The sequence below is a fragment of the Patagioenas fasciata genome, chromosome 12 (genome assembly GCF_037038585.1).
Source record: "Patagioenas fasciata isolate bPatFas1 chromosome 12, bPatFas1.hap1, whole genome shotgun sequence".
NCBI lineage: Eukaryota > Metazoa > Chordata > Aves > Columbiformes > Columbidae > Patagioenas > Patagioenas fasciata.
In genome coordinates this window covers 24,296,175-24,318,588 of record NC_092531.1, presented here as the reverse complement: position 1 = coordinate 24,318,588, position 22,414 = coordinate 24,296,175, and the positions used below count along the sequence as shown (strand labels likewise).

The 22,414-nt window shown below is 40.3% G+C and overlaps 1 protein-coding gene and 2 long non-coding RNA genes across 5 annotated transcripts in view; 1 reads left to right on the top strand and 2 right to left on the bottom strand.

Moving 5' to 3' along the window:
- The first annotated feature begins 1,266 nt into the window (after window positions 1–1,266).
- The window catches only part of SLC12A1 (solute carrier family 12 member 1), a 47,982-nt gene continuing 26,834 nt past the window's right edge, over window positions 1,267–22,414 (top strand). The window contains exons 1-10 of one of the 3 annotated variants that reach the window (XM_065847206.2): window positions 1,267–1,352; window positions 4,887–5,484; window positions 10,858–10,992; window positions 11,180–11,255; window positions 16,382–16,477; window positions 17,141–17,280; window positions 17,738–17,848; window positions 18,769–18,880; window positions 19,375–19,502; window positions 22,067–22,151. In XM_065847206.2, coding sequence (XP_065703278.1) covers window positions 5,074–5,484; window positions 10,858–10,992; window positions 11,180–11,255; window positions 16,382–16,477; window positions 17,141–17,280; window positions 17,738–17,848; window positions 18,769–18,880; window positions 19,375–19,502; window positions 22,067–22,151 — 1,294 coding nt within the window. In that variant the 5' untranslated portion in view covers window positions 1,267–1,352; window positions 4,887–5,073. Of the gene's footprint in view, window positions 1,353–4,886; window positions 5,485–10,857; window positions 10,993–11,179; window positions 11,256–15,645; window positions 15,742–16,381; window positions 16,478–17,140; window positions 17,281–17,737; window positions 17,849–18,768; window positions 18,881–19,374; window positions 19,503–22,066; window positions 22,152–22,414 lie in introns of all 3 variants that reach the window. The other 2 variants (XM_065847207.2, XM_071814098.1) reach the window with 2 other exon arrangements.
- Window positions 5,979–11,305, bottom strand: LOC139828970 (uncharacterized). Its single transcript, XR_011741139.1, has 3 exons — window positions 10,707–11,305; window positions 8,940–9,030; window positions 5,979–8,233 (listed from the first exon to the last, which is right to left on the bottom strand). It is a non-coding gene; the product is annotated as an uncharacterized lncRNA (long non-coding RNA).
- Window positions 19,441–22,414, bottom strand: part of LOC139828968 (uncharacterized) — a 29,808-nt gene continuing 26,834 nt past the window's right edge. Inside the window, exon 4 of the long non-coding RNA XR_011741136.1 lies at window positions 19,441–19,539. This is a non-coding gene — a long non-coding RNA (uncharacterized lncRNA). The remainder of the gene's footprint in view (window positions 19,540–22,414) is intronic.

Sequence of the window (22,414 nt, the reverse complement as noted above, 5' to 3'; positions counted from 1 at the left end):
TTCAGGCTTTAAGGTTGGCATCAGAATTTTAAGCACTGTCACTTTTGCTAAACAGCTCTGTTTGCAACGAGGAGCAAAGACAAGGAGATCAGTTACAGCGCTTGGTTTCTTTTGCATGTACTCTGAAAAATACATATTGTCCCTATTGCCCTATATGCAAGGCAGAGGCAGCCGGTAGAGCAGCAGACCTCAAATGCCATTTGGAACACGAAATACTTGATTGTACAAGGAAGAACATGAATCTCTTGTCTGAAGGATGTAAAAGAGGAACAGCCAACACTAATCTACACTTGTCCATTTTAATTATAAAACATAAACAATTTTGCAAATGTAAGAGCTTTTAAACTGCTTCAGATTCTACATAAGAAATATATGCCAGACTCTCAACGATTCAGTACATTGCATCTATCCTAAGTTAATTTAACCACGAAATCAAAGGTGGGTATCAGTACCCTGATTCATGTGATGTGTTATGGCTGGACAGGATTATCCACTGCAGAGACCTGACACTGCCATTCTGTTTACGTCCACCCAATCGGCACAGCTGAGCTCTGTGCTGTCGGGTTAGAGTGCTGAAGCTACTTCAGTTATCTGGGTTAAATATAGTTCAGTTATCTCTAAACTACAGAGCAAACATACCCAAAGCATCCCAATACTGTCTTACTATTTTTGTTCTTGACCTGACCTGTTGCTGTAAGCAATTATTAAATTCCCTTACAATTACCAAGCTTCATCACTTCCTGACCAACCTCCTCTGCACCCCCAAAAGAAAAGAGAGGGATTTGGCCCTCCTAGCAAGAATACACAGAACATAATTTTTCAAAGGTTTTCCTTCAATATTCAGAGTAAAGCTTTGAACAGGGTTAGGAGCAAATGGTTCAAAAACGCATGTAGGACATGGGGAGCCATCAATGACCAATCCCACTGACTTCATTGGAATCTCTTCTGCATAAAATGCGCTGAAGCCCGAACTCTTGTTATCTCCGTTACTATAGATGCAGAACTCAAAACCAGAGAGATCATGATCTGTGCACAGAATCGGCCATAGCTGAGAGGGAAACGGAGATAACAGAAGTATTTCAGGCCCCCTTAGAAATTGTGCAATACCATAAAGCCAGTAGTTGTAATGGATAGGTACATTTTGTGGTTAATAGTTAACAAGCTAGAATGCTTCTCTAAATCACCATCTAGAATGTTTTGAAAGAGAGGGATTGGATGGTCTATTCAGTATATTAAGCAGGAGAAAAATCTGGCCAATAAGGCAGGGTCTGTAATGCCTCAAAGAGAGGGACGCACTATACGCGTGCATCAAAGAGGCAGATCGTCCTTCCCTAAGAAGACAGGACTGAATGGTGAGTTAAACTATCCTGAATAAGGTAAACTTGATTTTTTATGCCTAATGCTAGAATACTAAACACAAAATTAATGGCAAACAACAGCTGAGAGACCTCTGGAAATACAGGGTGAAAATCAAAGTATTATTTTCAAGAATAGCAGAAAGGTAAGAGACGTTTATTTTCCTAGCAAAACAGTAATATTATGGGAATAAGACTGTGAAATTACAGACTCATTTTACTTGCTAGCAAAACTCTCATTGTCATCAAAGACTCAGGATTTCATTCAGTCATGGAGGTGGAAACACACCTACTTTCATTGACTTTAATGACGAAAGATTTGGTTTTGCTCCTTCATGCCTGAAGATGAGACACTTTCTTCCAACTTTAAAAGGCCGAAGGAAGCTGAATGCTACTTATGACCAGAAATGTATAGGAGTAATAATAATAATAATACTGATCATCCAAACCCAGTAGAAGTAAAATAAACTAAATAAACGTAACATGTTGCTGTGAGACTTACAAAACAGTAAGCGGGAGAACCAACATGAATATGAGGGGATTATAAAGTGGCATCATAGCAGAGAGGTCACAGCAGAATATTATCTAGAGCTGATGGAAGAAGTGAGAAAATAAGCTTTAGCTGTATCTCATACCAACGATGGAGGACATTTGATTATCAGCTCTTCAAATTATAATTTTGATATGTGACTTCTGAGAAAATTTGCATTGCCAGGGTATAAATATTGATGCAGTATTTTACCTTTCAGTGCCAAAGGGCCAGACGCATTTCACAAAATCATTGAGAAATTTAAATTGGAAAAAAACCTCTGGAGGTCATCTAGTCCAACCTCTCATGAAAGCACAGAACTTTAAAAAATGCACCTAATGGGCTTATTTACCCACATTTTCAGTTCATATATTCTTTTATACAGGTATATTTTGTTTCTAAAACTTTCTGCTTTCACACACGCTGGCAGCGTTTCAATGTCTGAGCGTGGTCTGTTTTAGTGAGTTCGAACAGACCTGAACTCCTACTAAATCACACAGGTCTGTATAATCACGTCCATAGAAGTATATTTCAAGGCATAAGGATTGCCATTGCTTCAATAGCTCATTTCAGGGCCATCTAGGCAGTTTTGTAAGTTGCTGCAAAGGTACTTAACCCACTAAAGGCCTTAAAAATAGGCACCCCTTCTGCTCTCAGGGATTTCATTTGTTGGTTTGGGTTTTTCGAGGGGTTCTGTGTGGGAAAGCGGTGCAGGAAGCAGATTGTACAGCTGTCATATGTTCACCTCTCGATGGGCTGCCACTCAGAGGGATCTGGTCAGGCTGGAGCAATGGGCCAACAGAAATCTCATGACGTTCAACAAGGACAAATGCAAATCCTGCACCTTGGAGAGATGAAACCTGAACAGGCTGGGCCCTCACTGGCAGGGAGCAGCTCTCCTGGAAGGGCCCTGCTGAGAAATTGGCTCCAGAGGAATCAGCATCATGCTCCGAGAGCAGTGAGGGTGAACGGTGCCCTGGGCTGCGTTACCAGGCCCACAGATCAAGTAAAGTGATCATGCAAGTGAAGTGCACTCGTCAGACTGCACCTGGAACCCAGTTTCTCAGTTTGTCTACCTGTCCCCCCGATTGCCCACGTAAGAAAGATGTTGATAAAGTTGTGCGTGTCTGATGGAGGGACACCAAGATGGGTGGCGTAGGAGCATTTGCCCTGCAGGGCAAATGGGTCTTGCTTAATAAGAAGAACAAAAGGCATGAAGGGGATGCTAAGCAGCCACCCCCCAGTACTTACCAAGAGGTTCCTGGCAAGGCAGAGGGCTGCTCTTTACTCAGATGCACAGCAGGAGAGTGAGATGATGGTCACAGTGACACATGGAAGGTTCCCACTGGATATACAGAAAAAAATGACTATGAGAACAATTAAGTATTACAATAGGCGGAGAAGGCAGGTTGTGGAATCTGTTCTTGGAGGGTGTCAAGACCGACTGGTGAAAGCCCCGAGTGACCTGATTTACATTGAATGTTCCCTCTGCTTTGAGTAGGAGGTTGGGCTAGATACGCTCCCACGGTCCCTTCCAACCTTTGTGATTCTATGGCTTGCTACAATTTATTTGAAAACATCTTAAAGGGCGTTTTGAGTTTACAAATGTAAAATTGTGTGTAAAATTCTATGAAACTTCCACTGCCTAGGACTGTTGGTATTTCTCAATAATTCTTTTCCACAGTCATTTATTTCCTCCATTACAATTTAGGAAACCAAACCCTATTTTTGGATCTGTTTCAGTCATCTATTTATTCCTTCATATTGCATTAATTTTATTCACATAAAAAATTAATGTTCTGCTGCATCTTAATTGCCTGCTCATAAATAGTTGCCATCCTGGAATTACTGAAAACTTCAAGCCTATATTATGTAGCTAATTTAAAATCAACTATTTGATTTAAGCTTTTCATGCAAATATAATTCCAGACTATGAGAGAAACATACACGGTATCGTAAGATTTAAGTGGAACATAAACAGTAAACACACCGCATGGAATCTTGTGTCGCAGTCCTTGTACTGCCTACACTTTCACTGGCTTTTATTAAACATTACATTATTAAAAGAAATACTATATTTGAAAATCAATTTTAGGTACTTAGAATCTGATCCAAAGCTCATTTTACATAGATGGTGTCGTGAATCCTGATTTAGAATCCTGCCAATTTGTCAGAAATGGGTGATTCGGATCTCTTGAAGAATCGCCATCAAAGATATTACCAAAAGTGGTTTTCATACCATGTTGTAGATGTGCGACTTAACAAAGCTCAGCAGCAGAGTTCACTCAGTTACCGCACGGCACAATCATTTGAACAATGATTCAAAACTACCAAAGGCACAAATCAGAGTTACCACACTACCAAGTTTTGCACTATTTCAGTCACTTACCCAAGATCTGCCGCTGATAAAAGGTGTTTCTGCCTCAAGGAGCAACCTGGAGAGGTGCCCAGGGAGATCGCCACATCACAGCCAGGCTGCTCAGCTGGGAGAGCTCAACGACAACTCACTTTTGCTGTCATATTTATGGGATAAAGCGCTTGTTTGTAGTCAGATTATATGTGATGGAAACCATGCGTGAGACTCCTTGTACCCACAACATACTTTGTTACATGACAAAGCAGTCTTGGAAAAGCCACCATGTGTTAATCGCATGATCAGTGTTCCAAGCTCATATTTATTGATGTTCTCCATGTCACTCTGCTCCTTCATGGGTTTTCAGAGAAGAGATTGAAACTAAAGGAGTTCTTGGCCCATTTAGAACTCAGGTCTTTACCTCCTTTGGAGCCTGTACCAAACTACCACGAGTTTGGTTAAGGGGTTGGATGCGTCCATCACAGCTGGAAACATCCCCACAAACTCCATCTTTGACTCAACCACTTTTACTCAATAAGTCACAGGAAGACAGCCTCATGGATACTTGGAGAGGTGGGGGAAAGCATATGGTGGAAAATTTAACTATGCAAGTTAATAGAAATGTTTTGTTTATATCTTTTTATGGCAGAAACACAGCAGACAACATTAGGAAGACTGCTTAGAGGTTTCAAGAACCATTTCTTGGAGCTTCATTACTCTAAGAGCAAAGATTTCATATGCGACAGCACTAAAGCCTTTGCTGCAGCTGCCACTAACTCGCTGCAGGTACAGAAGTGCCCGCGGATCAGCGACCTGAATCCACAGCATCCCTCAAGATGTCCATGAATAATGCGCCGAATGTATTCTTGGATCCAAATGCAAATCGCTTTCAAGTTAACATAATTAATGAAAGCCGTGACAACAATGAAACGCCCCAAGAGGACGTGGGCTCTGACCCACCGCAATATGAAGAAACATCTTTTACTGACGAAGCACATAACAGACTGAGAATCAGTTACAGACCAGGAAAAAGAGAATTATTTGACAATTTCCTTCAAAATGGGGAGAGAACAGAAGCGAGTTTACACCCCTACGATACTCACACTAAAATGTACTATTTGCAGACTTTCGGCCATAACACAGTGGACCCAGTTCCCAAAATTGATTATTATAGAAACACTGGCAGTGTCAGTGGGAATAAGCTCAGCAGGCCGAGCTTATTAGAAATTCATGAACAACTGGCAAAGGTAAGTGGAAAGATACAAATTTTCTCTATTCCATTTCCAGGCTGTTAATTCTCTTTATTAATAAGAGAAAGTCCTTAAATTCATAGACCTTGCCCAAGAGAAGAAGTACAAGTAATCTCTTAGCATATTTCCTTTAGTAGTTGCAATACGGTTTTTGCCATGTACCCTGCTCAAAGCAAAGATTTTTATTGAAAGGTGATAGTAATGTTCTTGATTAGCCAAAAAAAACAAACATAGCTTAATCTTGTCTAGAAGTAGAAAACTACTGAATCTCTTCTGTTCCACTTAAGAGATAGGATGGCAGATTATGAATATCAATTCATAATTTAACCAAGCTGCACAATTCACATTTATTCTAAACTTAAATGTAACACCAATGCATAACTAAGTTTCATGGATTCCTCTGTTGTATTCATTAATATATGAATATAAAAGTATTATTAAAAAAATGTATAATAAATACAATTTCAACTAATCAGAAATCCAAAGCACTACCTGTTTATTGCTGTAACAAACCATTCAAAAAGCAAGAAAGAATCCAGAACAAGGGTGTGAGGTTGAAAGTGTTGGCTCGGTAGAGGAGGAGCAGACAACAGTTTTCAGGTACTGATTCAGCGAATGAATCTAGGCCTTCATGCTCATTATACCAATGACTTTGGGGAGAATCTGAAGATCCTCTTTAATGACTACATAGCAAGCATTTACGGAGGAATAATTTGGCTGAATTCCTCCTAATCTATCACATAGAAGAGCTGCTCAGACGTTGCTCATGTAATAGATAGGACTATATCCATGTAAAATACACTTACATAGAAAACTACTGAACAGGATACAACTGGCTAACCTGCCTTTGAAGGGTTTTCTAGGGCTGTTCCTCCTCTCCCCTTCTGAGTGGACCTACTTTTGGTTAACACAATTGAGCAGTTTACTCTTTATACATATGCCCAATGGATTTTATGGAAAAAGCTTCCCCTTAGCAGACTCATCGTGTTTGCTCCATTTTTTTTTCCACCTAGGCAGCACAGTAAGTGAATAATGAAATACCAAAACCTGCCCTTTATTGTGATAATCCTCACTTTTGTCTCCCTCTGTGGCTAGTTGCCAGAATATACATTGTTCAGGTATAATCTTGAGGGGTTTGCACATTCAAAACTTCCACAGGAAAGAATTTAAGAAGTTGGTGATATTCAGTCTCAAATACCAAATTTTCAGTAACTTGTGTGTTACCGCCTCAGGCAGACAGGTGAATTTTGCTGATTATTCACCTACCTAGATCTTTTGAGGCTTGATTTCCCTATGTGGAAGAATCACTTCCATGCAAAATAAGTAAGCTGTAACGAGAATCTCCAGCGACAAGAACAACTAGATTAAGCACTTTGAAATAGTTAAGCTATTAAAAAACCTACTGCTAAACAGTGGAATAATCTAATACTCCATTGATTTCAGCAAAATTAGACTCTTCCCCCTTAAGCCACAATACCAAGTTCTCTGTAAAAAGCAGGGGAGAGATACAGGATACACCTACTCACAGAATTAAAATCAAACCCTTTTTGAGGTTCTTAATTGTGCGCTTGTCAGGGCAGAGCTGGAAAGAGAGAGATCACCTTTATAGTCAAACTCAGACTAAAAGCATCTATACACAGCAAAACCCCCTGTTCTTTTTCTGCATTGGGCAATAGTGACAAGAGCAATGTCCCAAGGAAACGTGTTCTCCTCACCATTCCACTCAGTTTTACGTACTTCTGGGGTCTGAGTAATTTCAACAAGCATCTGACTTTTGGATGCTGGTCCAGATCTTGGTCAAACTCTCTTTCTCTGGAGATTCACCTGCCTCAAGAGGATTAATAAAAAGTAATGAAATCAAGGCAAAAAATAGCCATTAGGAAATTAGGACTTGATTCTTTAGGATCTTATTAGGACACCTTCCTAGTGTGGGCCTGACTTATTTAAACTAAGGTCTCCACAGACCTGCATAAAATGGCTTACACAGAAAGGAGAAACAGGTTACCTGGGTCACCATCTATTTCCAAAAATGAAGGCAAAATGGATGTGAAAAGGGAATAATATGAATCTGGTATCCCTACTCATTGGCAGATGTGTGAGCTGCTACTCAAGGGGCTAAACACATTTCCATGCCCAAAAGAAACTTCCTCTTATAGATAATTTACTTCAGGAGTGGCCAGAGGAGACAAAACCAGTGTATTGGCTTTGGACGTAATGCTAAATTAACATGTACTGAACATTAGCATGTTAAGAGATTTTCAGTTTTGACTTTTACCAGAAAATTCAGGGTTATTTGCTGCTGCATCTCTCAATGATTTATTTTAAACAAAATTAGATACATTTGTTTAAGATATTTTAAGGCTTTCACTTAGAGAAGATTAAAAAGAAGGTAGATTCCATCCCTGAATAAAACGAAGGGAAAACTGCTTCCCAGGTTGGGGCTGTTAGGGAAAAGAAAAGAGCATCATCCAGCTTGGTAGTTTCCAGACTTTTTTCCAGTATCCAGTTTACAGAAGGATAATCTTATGCCTCTCGAAATAGGAAGGTGAATGTCAGAGGTAACGAGATTTTTGTTACACTGGCAACCTGCTGTGCCCTTATGTGAGTTGTGGCCCTGGTCTGGGAGCCACTAACCACAGCCCTGGAACAAACGACCCACCATTAGCGTGGCTGGACTCTATTCCTGGCTGTCCCGTGGACTCGCTTGGTGACCTTGGACAAATCACTTCGGTCTGCAGAGCTTAGTCTGAAGAATAAACAAACACAAGGTCACCGCATTAGTAGGGAAGGGAATTAAGATGGAATGAAGAGGCTGAGTTCCTATCAGGAGGCAGGAGCGGTACGTGCAGCTGGATGGGGTGCCCGTCCAGCAGCCCCAGCGTACAGCAGGCTCTCCGGCCACCACTAAGGGCAGGATGAAATGCCTCGCTGAGTGTGTACCGGGTTAGAGTAATAGCCCGAGACGCAGGAGAAGATGCTTTATTCCTTTTTCCTTTAGCAGTAAAATCTAGGCTTACCACACCGTACCGCAGGGCAATCCCACCGCCCTCGCTCCCAGCTTTTTGAAACTCAAGGCAACTGTCCTGTCAAAGCCCATTGCCACATTCCAATAAGAACTGAAGTAGGCTTGACTTCAGATCTCTAAACATCACATAAGCATTCCTATTGTGCGTTGATGCTGGGCTTAACATCAGAAGAGAAATACTAATGTTTAATACACTTTTTTAAAAATGTAATTTTTCAACTGCTGAAAGGAACTTCAAATATCTAGTTCCCACACTGCTGGAGCCAAATGTGTGTCATCTTTTAGCAAGATGTGTCAGTTTTTGCACACATTAAGCCACAAAGCGCCAATTAAATCCCTAAAAAATAGCCTAAGTGCTATTTCACAGCTGATGGCTGGTGATAATTACTTGGGCTTAATATTTACCCTACATAAGAAATCATCTAACCTTTCTTCATCTTGGCTACTCTCCACTCTTGTTACAGGGACTTGATGAGCTCCTCATCCTTAGCCTCAGGAGAGATGAAGAATAAACTGTTCTGAAACAAGGAAAGGAAAACATTTCTTCTTTTAAAAAAGCAGCAAACTTTTTGTTTGGTTTGGTAGCTTTTCAAAATGTTGTGTCACTTTCATTCCACATCCTTAATGCACGAGTAGCGCAGGTACAGCTGCTGGGTAAATAACCAATCATTCACTAAAGCACTCCAATTTAAAATGCATTTATGGAAGGTTTAAGGCCATAATTTATGATAATGGCATAGAAAACACAAATTAATTCAAAGTACATAGGAAACAACTTGTTTCAAGTACAAAGACCAAACCCCTTTGAAATTCTAACTGCTGCAGCAAACCCCCCTCATTTTGTTCTGCTAATCTTCCTCAACTCACTTTAATAATTTACTGTATTTTCAGCAAACACAGCCATTATTATTTTAGGGTAAGAATTGTCAAAATTACCTAAGCAGCTCAGGAGTTCAGTCACAGGCTTTCAATAGATCTTGTATTCCCATTTCACGTAGGGCCAAAAGGGCCGGGACACCAAGTTTAATCCATGCCAAAACGTATCATCCAGTCACTTATTTCTCATTTGTGAGCATGATCTGGGATTTACTGCGTCAAAGGCATTCTACAACCCTGCAGCATAGTGGCTGGAGCCCCCACCCATGGGGGGAGAGCCCAAACATTAGCCTGAGTATCATATACAGTTGGTCTTTATGTCTGTTTTGTTCTCATTTGTTGTGGTTTTTTAAGTCCACGGATAAAATATAGGAACAGCCTCGAAGCTTAAGCAAGATGAAAAAAACTTTATATATTTCACAGAAACACAGATGTTTCCCCTCCTTGGCCTGTTTAGTTAATCTGGAAGTATCTTTATCCCTTTATCCCCCTCCAAACCCTAAAAGCATCTTGATTCCTCTCCGGAAGGGATACACACTCGTGACCCTTTGCCAGGCTATGGTGAGGTAAATGGTCCTTCCTAAAGGTCTTTGCAGAAGATCCAGACAATACCTGGCAATAGTCAACCTAATGCCAGCTCCTCACAAAACCAGTCAGAACTTTGTATAGAAATAAAACTAAAAGAAACAAAGCAGCAATGACAACGAGTAGAAACCCCAGTACTGTGAGTGATTCCTATTCAAGCAACAAGAAATGTATCATGATGTTAAATTGCCTCGAAGGGCAGAAGAGCTAAAGAGGTAAAACGGATATATGTCTGTAACTGGATGTGAACAATCTAAAATTCTGGGCTACTTATTCTGGTTACACCACAAAAGTGGCAATTTCTAATCCTATCTACTATGGCTATACCAGAGACGGCTAAACCACAGAAAGGATTATTCATTTACTGCATTATTTACTACATTTCACTGGTATTTCTCTGTTTTCGAGAGTGTGTTACCCATTTGCTGCTGCAGTTACGTTTGTACTTTATCCAACAGAAAACACCAGAGTTCTTCACATAACTTTGCCATGCAGCACTCAGCCAGGTCTCTTCACCACTCAGCAATCATCCCTGTTTCTACACTTAGCATTATCCATATATTTTCACAGCAGCATGTGGAGGCCAACCTCATTACTTCAGATGCTTTACTAACATATCAACACGACATATATGATGAGTACAGTTTACAATAAAAACGATTTAGCATCAGATAATAATGTATTTACTCCGCCTAAGGAATTCTTTCCTATTTCTCACTGTTAGCAAGCCCACCTGCTGATGCTCGGTAGGAGCAGAATATTGCCCTCTATTCCAGAGCCAGCAAAAGCTGATCTTTGAAATTCCTTCATTCCATGTGTCTCTTAGGCAGCCAGGTGTCCTCTGCTGGGCACCACAACGTCTTTGTTTTCTGTGTGATCCTTAGAACATAGCCGTGAGCACCGGCTCCGTCGAGAGAGTGGCTAACGGAGAAAGCACCGCTGGAGAGGAGGCAGCAGACAGCAAGGAAGAAGAAAACAAAACAGGATTTGTCAAGTTTGGATGGGTGAAGGGGGTGCTGGTGAGAAACTTACCTGTGCTTCTAAAACAAATTCAACTTAAGATTAATTCTGCAACACTAAGGTCTTCTAAGAAGAGCGGGAGGTGGACTCGAGGGCTGTTTGGGGTGCTTCTTCAAAGCCTGCAATGCACACTGTCACCCTACTTTTAACGTTGCACTAATGCAGTATTTTTTGTTTAAAACCTAGGTAAGATGTATGCTTAATATTTGGGGCGTGATGCTTTTTATTCGACTTTCCTGGATTGTAGGTCAAGCAGGAATTGGTATGTATCTTATTTAATATCATTTTCAACAGTGAAAGGGATAAAGGGGATAAACTATACATGATCATGATTAATATATAATCCGAGATGTGCATTTGCATGTTGAACTAAATAATGTTTTCAAATGCTTGCCAGAGTAAAAGATGTTAATCCTCCAAACTATTGGAATTTTCCAGACTCGCGGCCAAATTACTGCTTAGAGGCACAGATCTGTTAACTATGCATATGATCATCACATTTGAATATTTCTAAGCTTTAGTGAAATTTGTATTTAGATCCTGTAACAGATGTAAACTTCATGACTCGGGCCAATTTCTAATATGTGCGTACAGAGTTAACCTTTAAGAGTTCACACTTCGCTTATCTGTGAATCCCAAACCTTGCCATCTACATATTAAAAACAACGCTTCTTCACACTTCTCTACAAAGATGAAAACAGAAGTGGAAGGAGGTCTCATCTCATCAGGATTTTGTTATTTTTAACTATAGCACAGCATTAGATACTACTGTACTTTGAAACACTAAGTTAACTGAGTACACTTCATTGTGTGCTGTATCTTTACTTCTTCATTGTGCAATTTAGTTAATCCAAATCGCAGATCTCAGCCCCTGGAGACTGGGCTCTGAGACCTCCAGCCAGCACTTTGCGGAGTGTTCAATGAAATCAGTAAGAAAGTGCTCACAGCTCTGCAAGATCTGCAGCAGCTAGAGGAGCAGCTCAGGAAGGTGCAGTGAATCAGCAGTTGGTATGGGGTACAAGTTCCTTTTCAAAGCTGCTGCTCCAGGGAAGCACAGAACGTGAACTGCGAAGGCACCGTCGCCCTGCATTGCATGATCACAGAATCCCAGAGAGTCAGGGGTTGAAGGGACCTGGAAAGCTCATCCAGTGCAATCCCCCCATGGAGCAGGAACACCCAGCTGAGGTTCCACAGGAAGGTGTCCAGGCGGGTTTGAATGTCTGCAGAGAAGGAGACTCCACAACCTCCCTGGGCAGCCTGGGCCAGGCTCTGACACCCTCACCATGAAGAAGTTTCTTCTCAAATCTAAGCGGAATCTCTTGTGTTCCAGTTTGGACCCATTACCCTTTGTCCTACCATTGATTTTCACCAAGAAGAGCCTGGCTCCATCCTCCTGACACTCCCCCTTTCTATATCTGTAATCATTAATGAGGTCACCCCTCAGTCTCCTCTTCTCCAGCTCCAGAGCTCCAGCTCCCTCAGCCTTTCCTCACACGGGAGATGCTCCACTCCCTTCAGCATCTTGGTGGCTGCGCTGGACTCTCTCCAGCAGTTCCCTGTCCTTCTGGAACTGAGGGGCCACAACTGGACACAATATTCCAGGTGTGGTCTCCCCAGGGCAGAGCAGAGGGGCAGGAGAACCTCTCTGACCTACTGACCACCCCCTTCTAACCCACCCCAGGTACCATTGGCCTTCCTGGCCACAAGAGCCCAGTGCTGGCTCATGCTCATCATACAGGCTACAACAATGCAGCCCCAGTCTTCAACTTGGGACCCAGCTGTAATCTAAATCAGCAATCCAAAGGGTGGGTGACAAGTTTTCCAGTTTGCATTCTCACAGAATGGAAATATTAAGCAGACATGAGCTGGAGTCCAAACTCTGGCCTCAGGGCATCAACTCTCCTGGTCTGGGATAAAACTCAGTGCTCAAATTCGGACTAAATATAAATATAATTCACTTCCCCGTTAATGGAAGTAAAATAAAACACCGAATTGAAGCATCTCCAAAATTTTGCATGGTTGAAGTGTCGCCTCCAACAAAATACAGTAACTTCAGCAAAGTTTCACTGGGGCTTTAAGAATAATAATTAAAAAAAAAAAATGCAAATGAAATACTCGTTAAGAAAAAAAATTCAGCCAGAAACTTAGAGAGACACAAAGAGGGAATAGAAGTAAGCGGAAGAACTTTACCCACTTTCGCAGCGCTCCGTGCACGGCTCCAGCGCCGTGCCTGACAAAGGGGTGCTTGCTGGCTTTATGATGCATACCAAATGAGAGCGTACAGCCCAGGGCACTCATAAGTATATGCCTTGCCATGAAAATTCTGCATCTTAATATTGCCAAGACTTTGCTCTGGGGTTTCATGCAAAATTAGTTTTTAAGGGCAGTTTAGTAACTTATTGAGATCATCAAGAAGTATTACTTTGTTTTGAGGTGTGAGAATAGCCACAGGCAAGAGTAATTCATTTTAGAACAACTTACTTAGCAGCCATATGCCTGGGTTTCCATCTAAACTTTAATCAGATTTTAACATTAATTTGCACCAACATCAGTTACAGCCTTTCTGCTTTCACATTTAATTTTACCTTTTTAATTCACTGATAAGCAGACCCTCCTTTCTTATGGTTTATTGCTCTGCTGTTGCTTTTTAAAATTGCATGCCTTATGTAAGGAAGGTTCGTTTTACTTCTGAAAATGAGACATCAAATTCCATTTCAATAATTTCTCGATGCATTTTCTGAATGTCTTATAGGCAATGAGCTTTGAGTCCCTAGCCAAGCTGCTTAAGGAGAACAGTGAGGGAAGCTCATCATCACCAAGGCTCGGGGATTTCACTGGGTACTGCTACTAGCATCGAAATTAAATGAGTCCATTAAACCACCATCTGGGCACCATTTATATCCCCATCATTAGAGGGCCAAAGAGGCAAAACTCAATTATTTCCATATCCTGATAGGTTGTCTTGGGCAAAAGCTCCTACAGGGGAAAAAAAACAATGTTCCAACAAAGTTCTCTGTTTCTCATCAGCTGGGAAAAAGGGACAGTGTGGTCCTGACAAGGTTCCAGGTCCAAAACCAGGCTGCTATTTCCAAAGTCTGTATTGGTAGCTACACGTGGAATGGTCAGCCTAAGGCAGGGAAAAACACCAAGTTAATGAAAGCCTGCCATCAAATATTACATAACATTATATTGCAGTGATATTTTGGTTGAGTCACTTTATTTTATACACTTTTCTTCTTAAATGTTTATGGTGGGGTTTTTTTAATTAACATGGAAGCCTTCCCAAGCAGGTATTACTCATTGTATAAATATCTGACTCTATTTATCATATACATATTAACAACATGGATTGTGAAATGCAATAGAAAATCCTGGAAAATTACTCCTTAGGATGCACATGCACTTACCAAATAATTTGAAAACTATTTCAAGAATAACGTGTCTATCTTATCCAATTTAAGAGTTAATAGCTGATTAAAAGTCATATTCAGCCACTTCTCATGCACAATATTTGCATGGTTTAAAAAATACCCTTCTGTGTAACAGTACCTGACCAAAAGGAATGACTGTTTTGATTTTTTTTATATAGACCTACAGACAAAATAGGTGCATTAGTTATACAGTAAGAGTTCAAAAATCAACAGGAAAAATGTGATTTATTAGAGGCTCAAATCACTTTAAATATCCTATGTTATCCACTCTGTTATGTATCATTTATATCTCACACATTACATTGCTCTGTCTTAAAGGATTGCGATAACATGGCTATAATGTGAGCAGCAAAGAACATTTATTCAGGGATTGGATGTCTATAACCATCCAGTATGAACTGAAGTCAGGAATCTGATCTGGAAGCCAGAAGGTAGAAATACAGCAGATAAATCAGTATGTTTGCAGCACTCGTAGCTGGATGTCGGCTGTAGGATCCAGGTTTCAATTTGGATGAGCCCTGGTCAATAAATATCACAACAACAACAACAAGATTCCAAGCTTTCTAAAATTACACATTACAGATCGCCTATTAAAGCAAATGGCATCTGATAAGCAGCTTCCATTTTCAAATGTTTGTCGTGTGTTAGAGTAAAACTACTTTTTGCAGGGAAAGCAGGAGATGAGGAGGGAGTGGGGAAGCGCAGCACGTGGCAGCTTGGCAAGTAAGGACAACCAGGGTTCGCACTCAGGTCTTGTCTCTACCTGATGGACTCTTTGTCCTGGTGCACTGTGAAACTGTACCAACAGTCTTTCTCCAATTCAATATTAATTAACTGATGGAAGACAGTAGCACTTTTACAAGACGCCCTGGTTAATTTGTTGATTTCTTCACTTAAATAGCCGGGATGTTTATTAAAGGCAGATACAAGCATTCATGGCCAGGGACAGTTCTTTGCTCATTTCCTCCAGCCTTTGAAAAATCATGAGAGCTTCTGGCTAGGGTACCCCCAGCAGGAAGAATCACTGTCTGAAGACTGATGGGAATAAATTACTCCTATGACATGGACTCCTTGGAAACGTGCTGCAAACTGCAAGTGGTCAACAAACCGTCTTTTCGGTTTATTGCTCTGATTCTGGCCTGAAAATTCAATTTAAAGAGAGAATGATTTGTAGGAATCACGGAACATGAGTAAAATATTTTATCTTCTCATTACTGACAGGTCTTGGAGTAATCATAATTCTTCTCGCCACGATGGTAACCTCAATTACTGGGTTGTCAACTTCTGCAATAGCAACTAATGGGTTTGTCCGTGGAGGTAAAAATCTTAGGGTTACTAAAGCTTTCAATCCCAAAAAGGCCTTTATGTAGTATTTTCACATGAGGCAAACCAGCAGGACGATAAACCAAGTGGTACCTTGAAAGGAACTGGAAGGTAATGATTCTAGCCACCTCTAATCACAATTTATGGCACATTTGAGTTGCCAGTTTAATAAATCCCAGATTTCAGTTCAGTTTGTGAAGTACGTTGCAGATGATCCTGCCTAACACCGAGTGAGGGACGGCTTCTGGCTTTTCATGGAGATCTTCTGTTACCTTTCAGCAGGTCTTTCTTATTGAGAACATTCCAGGTTGGACATCGTTGGACAAACTAAGCACGAGGCACCTCCTCCTCTCATTTTTAAAGGCTGATAGAGATCAGTGGATGTCTTCAATTTAATACCTTCTTTATAAAACTCCTTACATTTCAGCCACTCCTTGAAAGATGAGTAAATAATTTCGCTGGAAAAGTGCATGTCAGGTATTTTATGAAACAAAGTTCTAGTGCGTTTCAGAGCCTTAAAGTTATAACCGGCCTGCTCTAACCTCTGCTGAAAATGGGGAGTTCCTACTACGTCATTTAATCAGAACAGGTATTTGAATACACTTGAATATACTTTCTTTTTTGGATCTTTCAGGTCTTGGAATCATAGTTATTGGTCTGAGTGTAGTAGTAACAACATTAACAGGTATCTCCATGTCTGCCATTTGCACTAATGGAGTAGTAAGAGGAGGTAAGTGAATATGATCTCATGACAAATACAAAAATGTGTAGATTTGGATTATCAAAAGAATGGAATCAAGATAACTGTGTTATAAGCAGAGCAATAATAAACAAATGTATTCGGAGTGATCTCTCTCAAAGGATCAAGAGTAAATTAAAATGTATATAAACACTTCCTGACAATAAATATTAAGCGCCAGTAAGATGAAGTGAATTAATTAACTGTCAAAGTAATATGCTCCATTTATGGTAATATGCCAAAAGGATTAAAGATTCACTGCATCGCTGTGCAGGAGCTTTAACAATGTACTACAGACTATGATATTTCACGCTAACATTGGGATGGATCCAGGTAAGTCAGAACCTGTCTGGAACGAGGTTCTTTCTGCTGTGTTTCTATATTATGTAACATGAAAAAATTATGTGAAGGTCCAGTTGTGCATGTTAACACGCACTAAAAAGATTTCTGCAAGAGAAAGACATACAGAAAAGTCTGAAGGCAGAATCAGTACAAAGCACATTCCTTTCTTTATGAGTGTACTCTAAATATAGGGCAAATATCCATTATGTTTGTTAGGCTAAAAGTAGAGATTCCTGTTGTATTATTTATGAGAGAAAAATAGCAAAAACTGAGCATTAGTTGTGCTGAAATAACAAACATTTCTGTCTGCAGGTGGAGCGTACTATCTTATCTCAAGAAGTCTGGGCCCAGAGTTTGGTGGATCTATAGGACTTATCTTTGCTTTTGCGAATGCAGTGGCGGTTGCTATGTATGTAGTTGGATTTGCCGAAACAGTTGTAGAACTTCTTAAGGTAAACGTAGATGTTTCATATCTATTATTGAATGGGCGTGGGTTTTTTGTTTGTTTGTTGTTTTGCTTTGGTTGGTTGGTTGATTGGTGTAAGGTTTATTTGGTTTATGTGTTCTATTTGTTTAAGTGGTGATAGTTCTTAGCTGAGGTTTGAGGGGCACCTTTAGCAGGGAAGAAGCTGGTCAGTCTAAACATGCCATAGGGGGCCTCACCATTATTTCTACTTAACAAATATATTTCATACATTTCTCAACAAGAATCTCAAAATAAGAAAAGGAAAAGACATCTAATTAGACAGCCAAATAACCACAACTACAAAGATCCAGCTGGAACATGAAATACAAACACATGGTCTCACAAATCCCCGAAACTTTGACAGCTCGCTGCTTTCTATTTTACCTTGTTACCCAGCCCCACCAGTTGTGGCTGGTTCTGATAACATTTCTTACTGCTTTCAGGAGAGCGATACCCTGATGGTCGATGAGTCCAATGACATCAGAATAATAGGCACCATAACTGTTATATGTCTTCTCGGCATCTCTGTTGCTGGCATGGAATGGGAAGCAAAGGTAAACCTCTAAAAGAACATAAAAGCAAGCAGCATATTAGGTTACCCTACAGCATTTGTGTGTGAGGAATGCTCTACAACAGTTTCAGTTTAGGCTTAATCTTTCTAAAAGCAATAGCAGCTTAATCATTACACTCCATTAAAGCCCAATTACTCCATGCTTTTCCCTGAACATAAATTTAAAAGGGAAGAGGAAGTTTGTGTTCTGCAGACAGCTTGATTCTATTGATTTTCATCATTCAGGCCATCATTTAGAGCCTTGGGTAAGTGCCCTTTTTGCTCTTAGTTTTGATGTAGCTTGACAGAATAAACAGTAGTAAAAACAATATATAGTTTCATCACTGTACTCTCTCAAGCCCTACTCAGCAGAAGAGCTCTGTTTGCTATCCATTCTTAATCTCTAATGATTTCTGCTATTCCTTCGCTCGTGAAAAAAGTTCGAAACGGAAATTCAAATGGAAGTACTTCAGAGGGTGGAATACAGGATCGAAATGTGGTCTAGAACAGCACCCTTATTTTTACATTCTGCTCTGATGGAGACTAGAACTACTTATAAAAGAGATCAGAAAAACAATTAGATATTAGAGCCCTCCAAGTGACACCCCACTGCAACTAAACCAATTTTATAACAATATAAAAATGTCTTACACTTGATATTAATGCATACGCTGTTTTGTTTTGCCTTTTCTTGTAAAGAAACTACCATAAAATTAAATGATAACTATATATATCATAATCCCCTTAGTAAAAACCGTCTGCAGTTGTCATTGGCTGATTCAGCTATCTTGATTCCTGGTATTTTCGAAAACTACAGAAATCAATAATCTGTCATAGGGAACGCATACAGATAACTTACTATACAGCCATCTCCACAGTCGATGCAAATTAAAATCAGGAAAATATTTTTCTTTCTTTTAATAGGCTCAAGTTATTCTTCTAGTTGTTCTCCTTGTTGCCATTGCAAACTTCTTTATTGGGACAGTCATTCCTACCAACAACGAGAAGAAGGCAAGAGGCTTTTTTAATTACCAAGGCAAGTAACCTCGCTACCTATCATAAAATAGTAATTTTGCATTCCTTTTGGCTTCATACTGAGTTAAGGATGCCACTGGAAAAGGCCACAAGATCAGGAGCTTCTGCCTGAGTTTAAGTAAGCTTGCAAACCAAGGGAATTTATTTCATCTTTAATTTTGAGCCTGTCTCTGTGCTGCGGAAGCTGACAGCACCGTTAGCTGCAGCTCGAGTCTTTTCTATATCAGCACAGCACAGACCAACTTTTCCACAGAGCTAAGTGCAAGTGCTGTAGTGACACTCCTGTCACTTCAATATGGATGCGTAGCTCTGAGATGCAGACACGCACATCCTACTGGGGACCAGACTAAGGAAATCAAACTCACTTTGCTTATGACATGAGACAGATTCAAACCCAATCGTCCAGAAGTGAAAGACTAGCTTATTCACCTCCTTCATTAAGTGACTTTGGAATCAAATCCTGGCGGTGTGTTTCATTCTCATCTATATTTGCAGCATCAATATTTGCAGAAAACTTTGGACCGAATTTCAGAAGCGGAGAAGGATTTTTCTCGGTGTTTGCCATTTTTTTCCCAGCTGCCACTGGCATTCTTGCAGGAGCCAATATCTCAGGAGATCTGAAAGTATGTATTTCATTAACTTCATACGACTATCTGCAGACTGACAAAAGAACAAGAAAACAAATTATGAATCAACATTGTATTTAATTTCAAATCATGTCTATTTTGCGAAGCGAAACTCTCATTTTTAAGTACCTACTTTATTATTTAGCAACATCAGTTCACATTTTCCCTCATAATGCATTATGGCTATTTGCATAAATTACTTGGGTTGCTATATCATTTAACAGCATGTTTCAATAACCTGTAGCACTATATCATTAATGGTCCATTAGCAGCACGAGACATAAATTACATGTGTATCTCTTGACACTCTTCTTTTACAAACTCATCCCAAAAAGCACACCTGTAAAGCTCATTTTTGTACTCACAAGAATCAGTGCAGACTGGTTTTTTCTATCCAGGGTCATAGCAAGGGCAGAGCCAACAGAGCATTTAATGAAAGTGACTGTGTCCCAGTCCCATGTCATTACTGCTCCTCGAAGGAAAAGCTGCAGGTTTGCAGCTGTGACAAAAGAGTGGAGTCTGAAGAGAAAGGGAAGGGAGGTCCAAAGGTGCCCAACTGTCTTGCTGTGCCCATTCTGTCAGGTCCCTGCTCTCCTCTTGCACTATAGCAGTTGTACAAGATGATATGTCCAGTATCGAAACATAATTAGAGATAGGAATTTAGAGTGCCCTTTAGTTCTGATGGCTTTGCATGGTGTCTTTAATGCAAAGACTGAAGTAATTCAAAGCTCAGCAAAGCCTTTAGTAAAACATCTCTAGTAAGTGTGGAGCAACGCAATACAAGTTATTTGGCTTGATCATATAGACACACTGTCTGTTACACCCTAAGGAATCAACCAAAGGTCTGTTATTCCTGTATTGGCACAGTAGTCACGAGTTCATAGATCCCACCAACCCTGACAGAGAGTTCTGCTTCCCTTCCTCACACCGACTTGCATGCCTCATCTCCTTTGTTTTCTGCTTTTGAAGCCAAGCACGGAGAGCAATATGTAGAAACCGAGCCACTAATAGCATCTATGAGATTCCATTTTTAATTAAAAAACCAAAAATCATTGTACTTCCGTCCACTGAGACTGAATCAGCCTCACACAATCTCCATCCTTTCATCAAACAAAAATAATGCTTTCGCCATATATGGTGCTCTCTATAGATGGCAAGCTCCCAAAGCAGCAGCACTCCTTTCAGAAGCTGTTTGAGAGAGCCTGAGCAGACCAAGGGAAGCGGTTCTCCCGTTGGCTCTCTGCGGTTGTTCCAGTCTGGCAATAAGTGGATTTCTATAACCAAGTCCTCCAGGCTGCAGATTCCCCACTGAGATGTTTAGATGCATTAGACAGTTCTAATTAAATTAAGCAGCCTCTCCAGAAACCTAAAAAGACAAGCTAAGAAGTATTTAAAAAAAGTGTAAAATTGACCAGTCAAACTTTCCTTGGAACTTGTTGCAAACACCTACATACACGTTTCTGTTGTAAAGCTGTAAGAAGCTTTAATCCTAAAATTGTTTACAGTGTTGAAGATTGCAGCATGAGACTCCACAAAAGCAGCGACCTAAGACACGCACATCACAACTGCATCAATTAAAGTTACCATGATCTCAGGGCAAAAGCTCTTATGCTGCTGGAGTGACTTTGCAATTATTTTTCAGCTCGATAAATCCTTCCCTTGTTTAAAATTTATGATAATTATTAACGCAATTAAATCATTCATCTGTGTTTCATGAGACTCCAAATTCGTGGGTTTTTTCCCATGCAACAAGCATAGATATAAAAGTACAAAAGTCTGTGAGTTAAAAGGTATTCCATACATATTTGACTTTAAAAAAACCCACAAAACCAAACTCGCTAAACCAACTTAAGACGATTCATTAAGCGGGGTTCCTAGCATCAACTAACATACTCAATTGTAAGGTGGGCTAGTATTAAAATTCCCTTTAAAATTACAATAGATAATGCAGATCGTTGGACCCTTACTTCCAGTTGCATGATCAAAGCTGATATTGCAGTCTGTAAACACTATAATTCAGCCTGATTAAATTAATTAAATCAAAAGTCAAAACAATGAAAGGAAGTAGTTCTGTTATGAAGACACAGCTAACAATTCCTGGTGGCCAGTCACAGAAGTACTGTGCTCTGTACAGGGTGACTATCTGCATCTATCTTACTGATTAACCAAAAATGGGCCTGTCTCATCATCCACAGGAGTTTGATGGTTAGTGACTGTTTACCCGTTCTATCATTAACCATTAAAATAAAGCCCATTGCCATGTAAAGAGAGTTTAGAGCTCCTGGAAAGGCAGAGCTCGGGCTTCTCCTGCTGCTATAAACGTGCCCTCTGCTCATGCAGAACACCCTTCCCTGTGTCCAGGGTAGGAGCCCTGCCCCTCAGGACCACTTCACCACCTACACGCTGGGACAGGAAAGGTTGGCGCAGGTCTCAATGATAAAAATCCGTCCCCTCGAGGTATCTTCATAAGCACAGTGTGGCAGGACTCCCTGGCACGCAAACGCTATCAGGGTGCAGCGCACAAACTCACAGTGTTTTTTGGGTCACTGCTTTGTTTCAAGGATCCACAAGGCGCAATACCCAAAGGAACAATGCTGGCCATTCTGATTACAACCGTGGCTTACATTGGCGTTGCAATATGTGCAGGTAAGTACAGAACCTTTGCTTCGTGTCTTAATGTACACAGTTAAAACATTTGAAAGCCTGGCATGCAAATGAATGATTAACCTCACTGATTTTTCATCCTGTGGATTTACTATGTAGACAGAGAGAGTTGTTTTGATTTTACTATATGTAAAAACAGTAGGAGGGAAAGCAGCAATTAGCTGGATTTTTGTACAACTTGTACGGTTACTTTTGCATTTAATTCAGTGACAAAGACCACTAGCATGTTCCTCATTCACACTGAA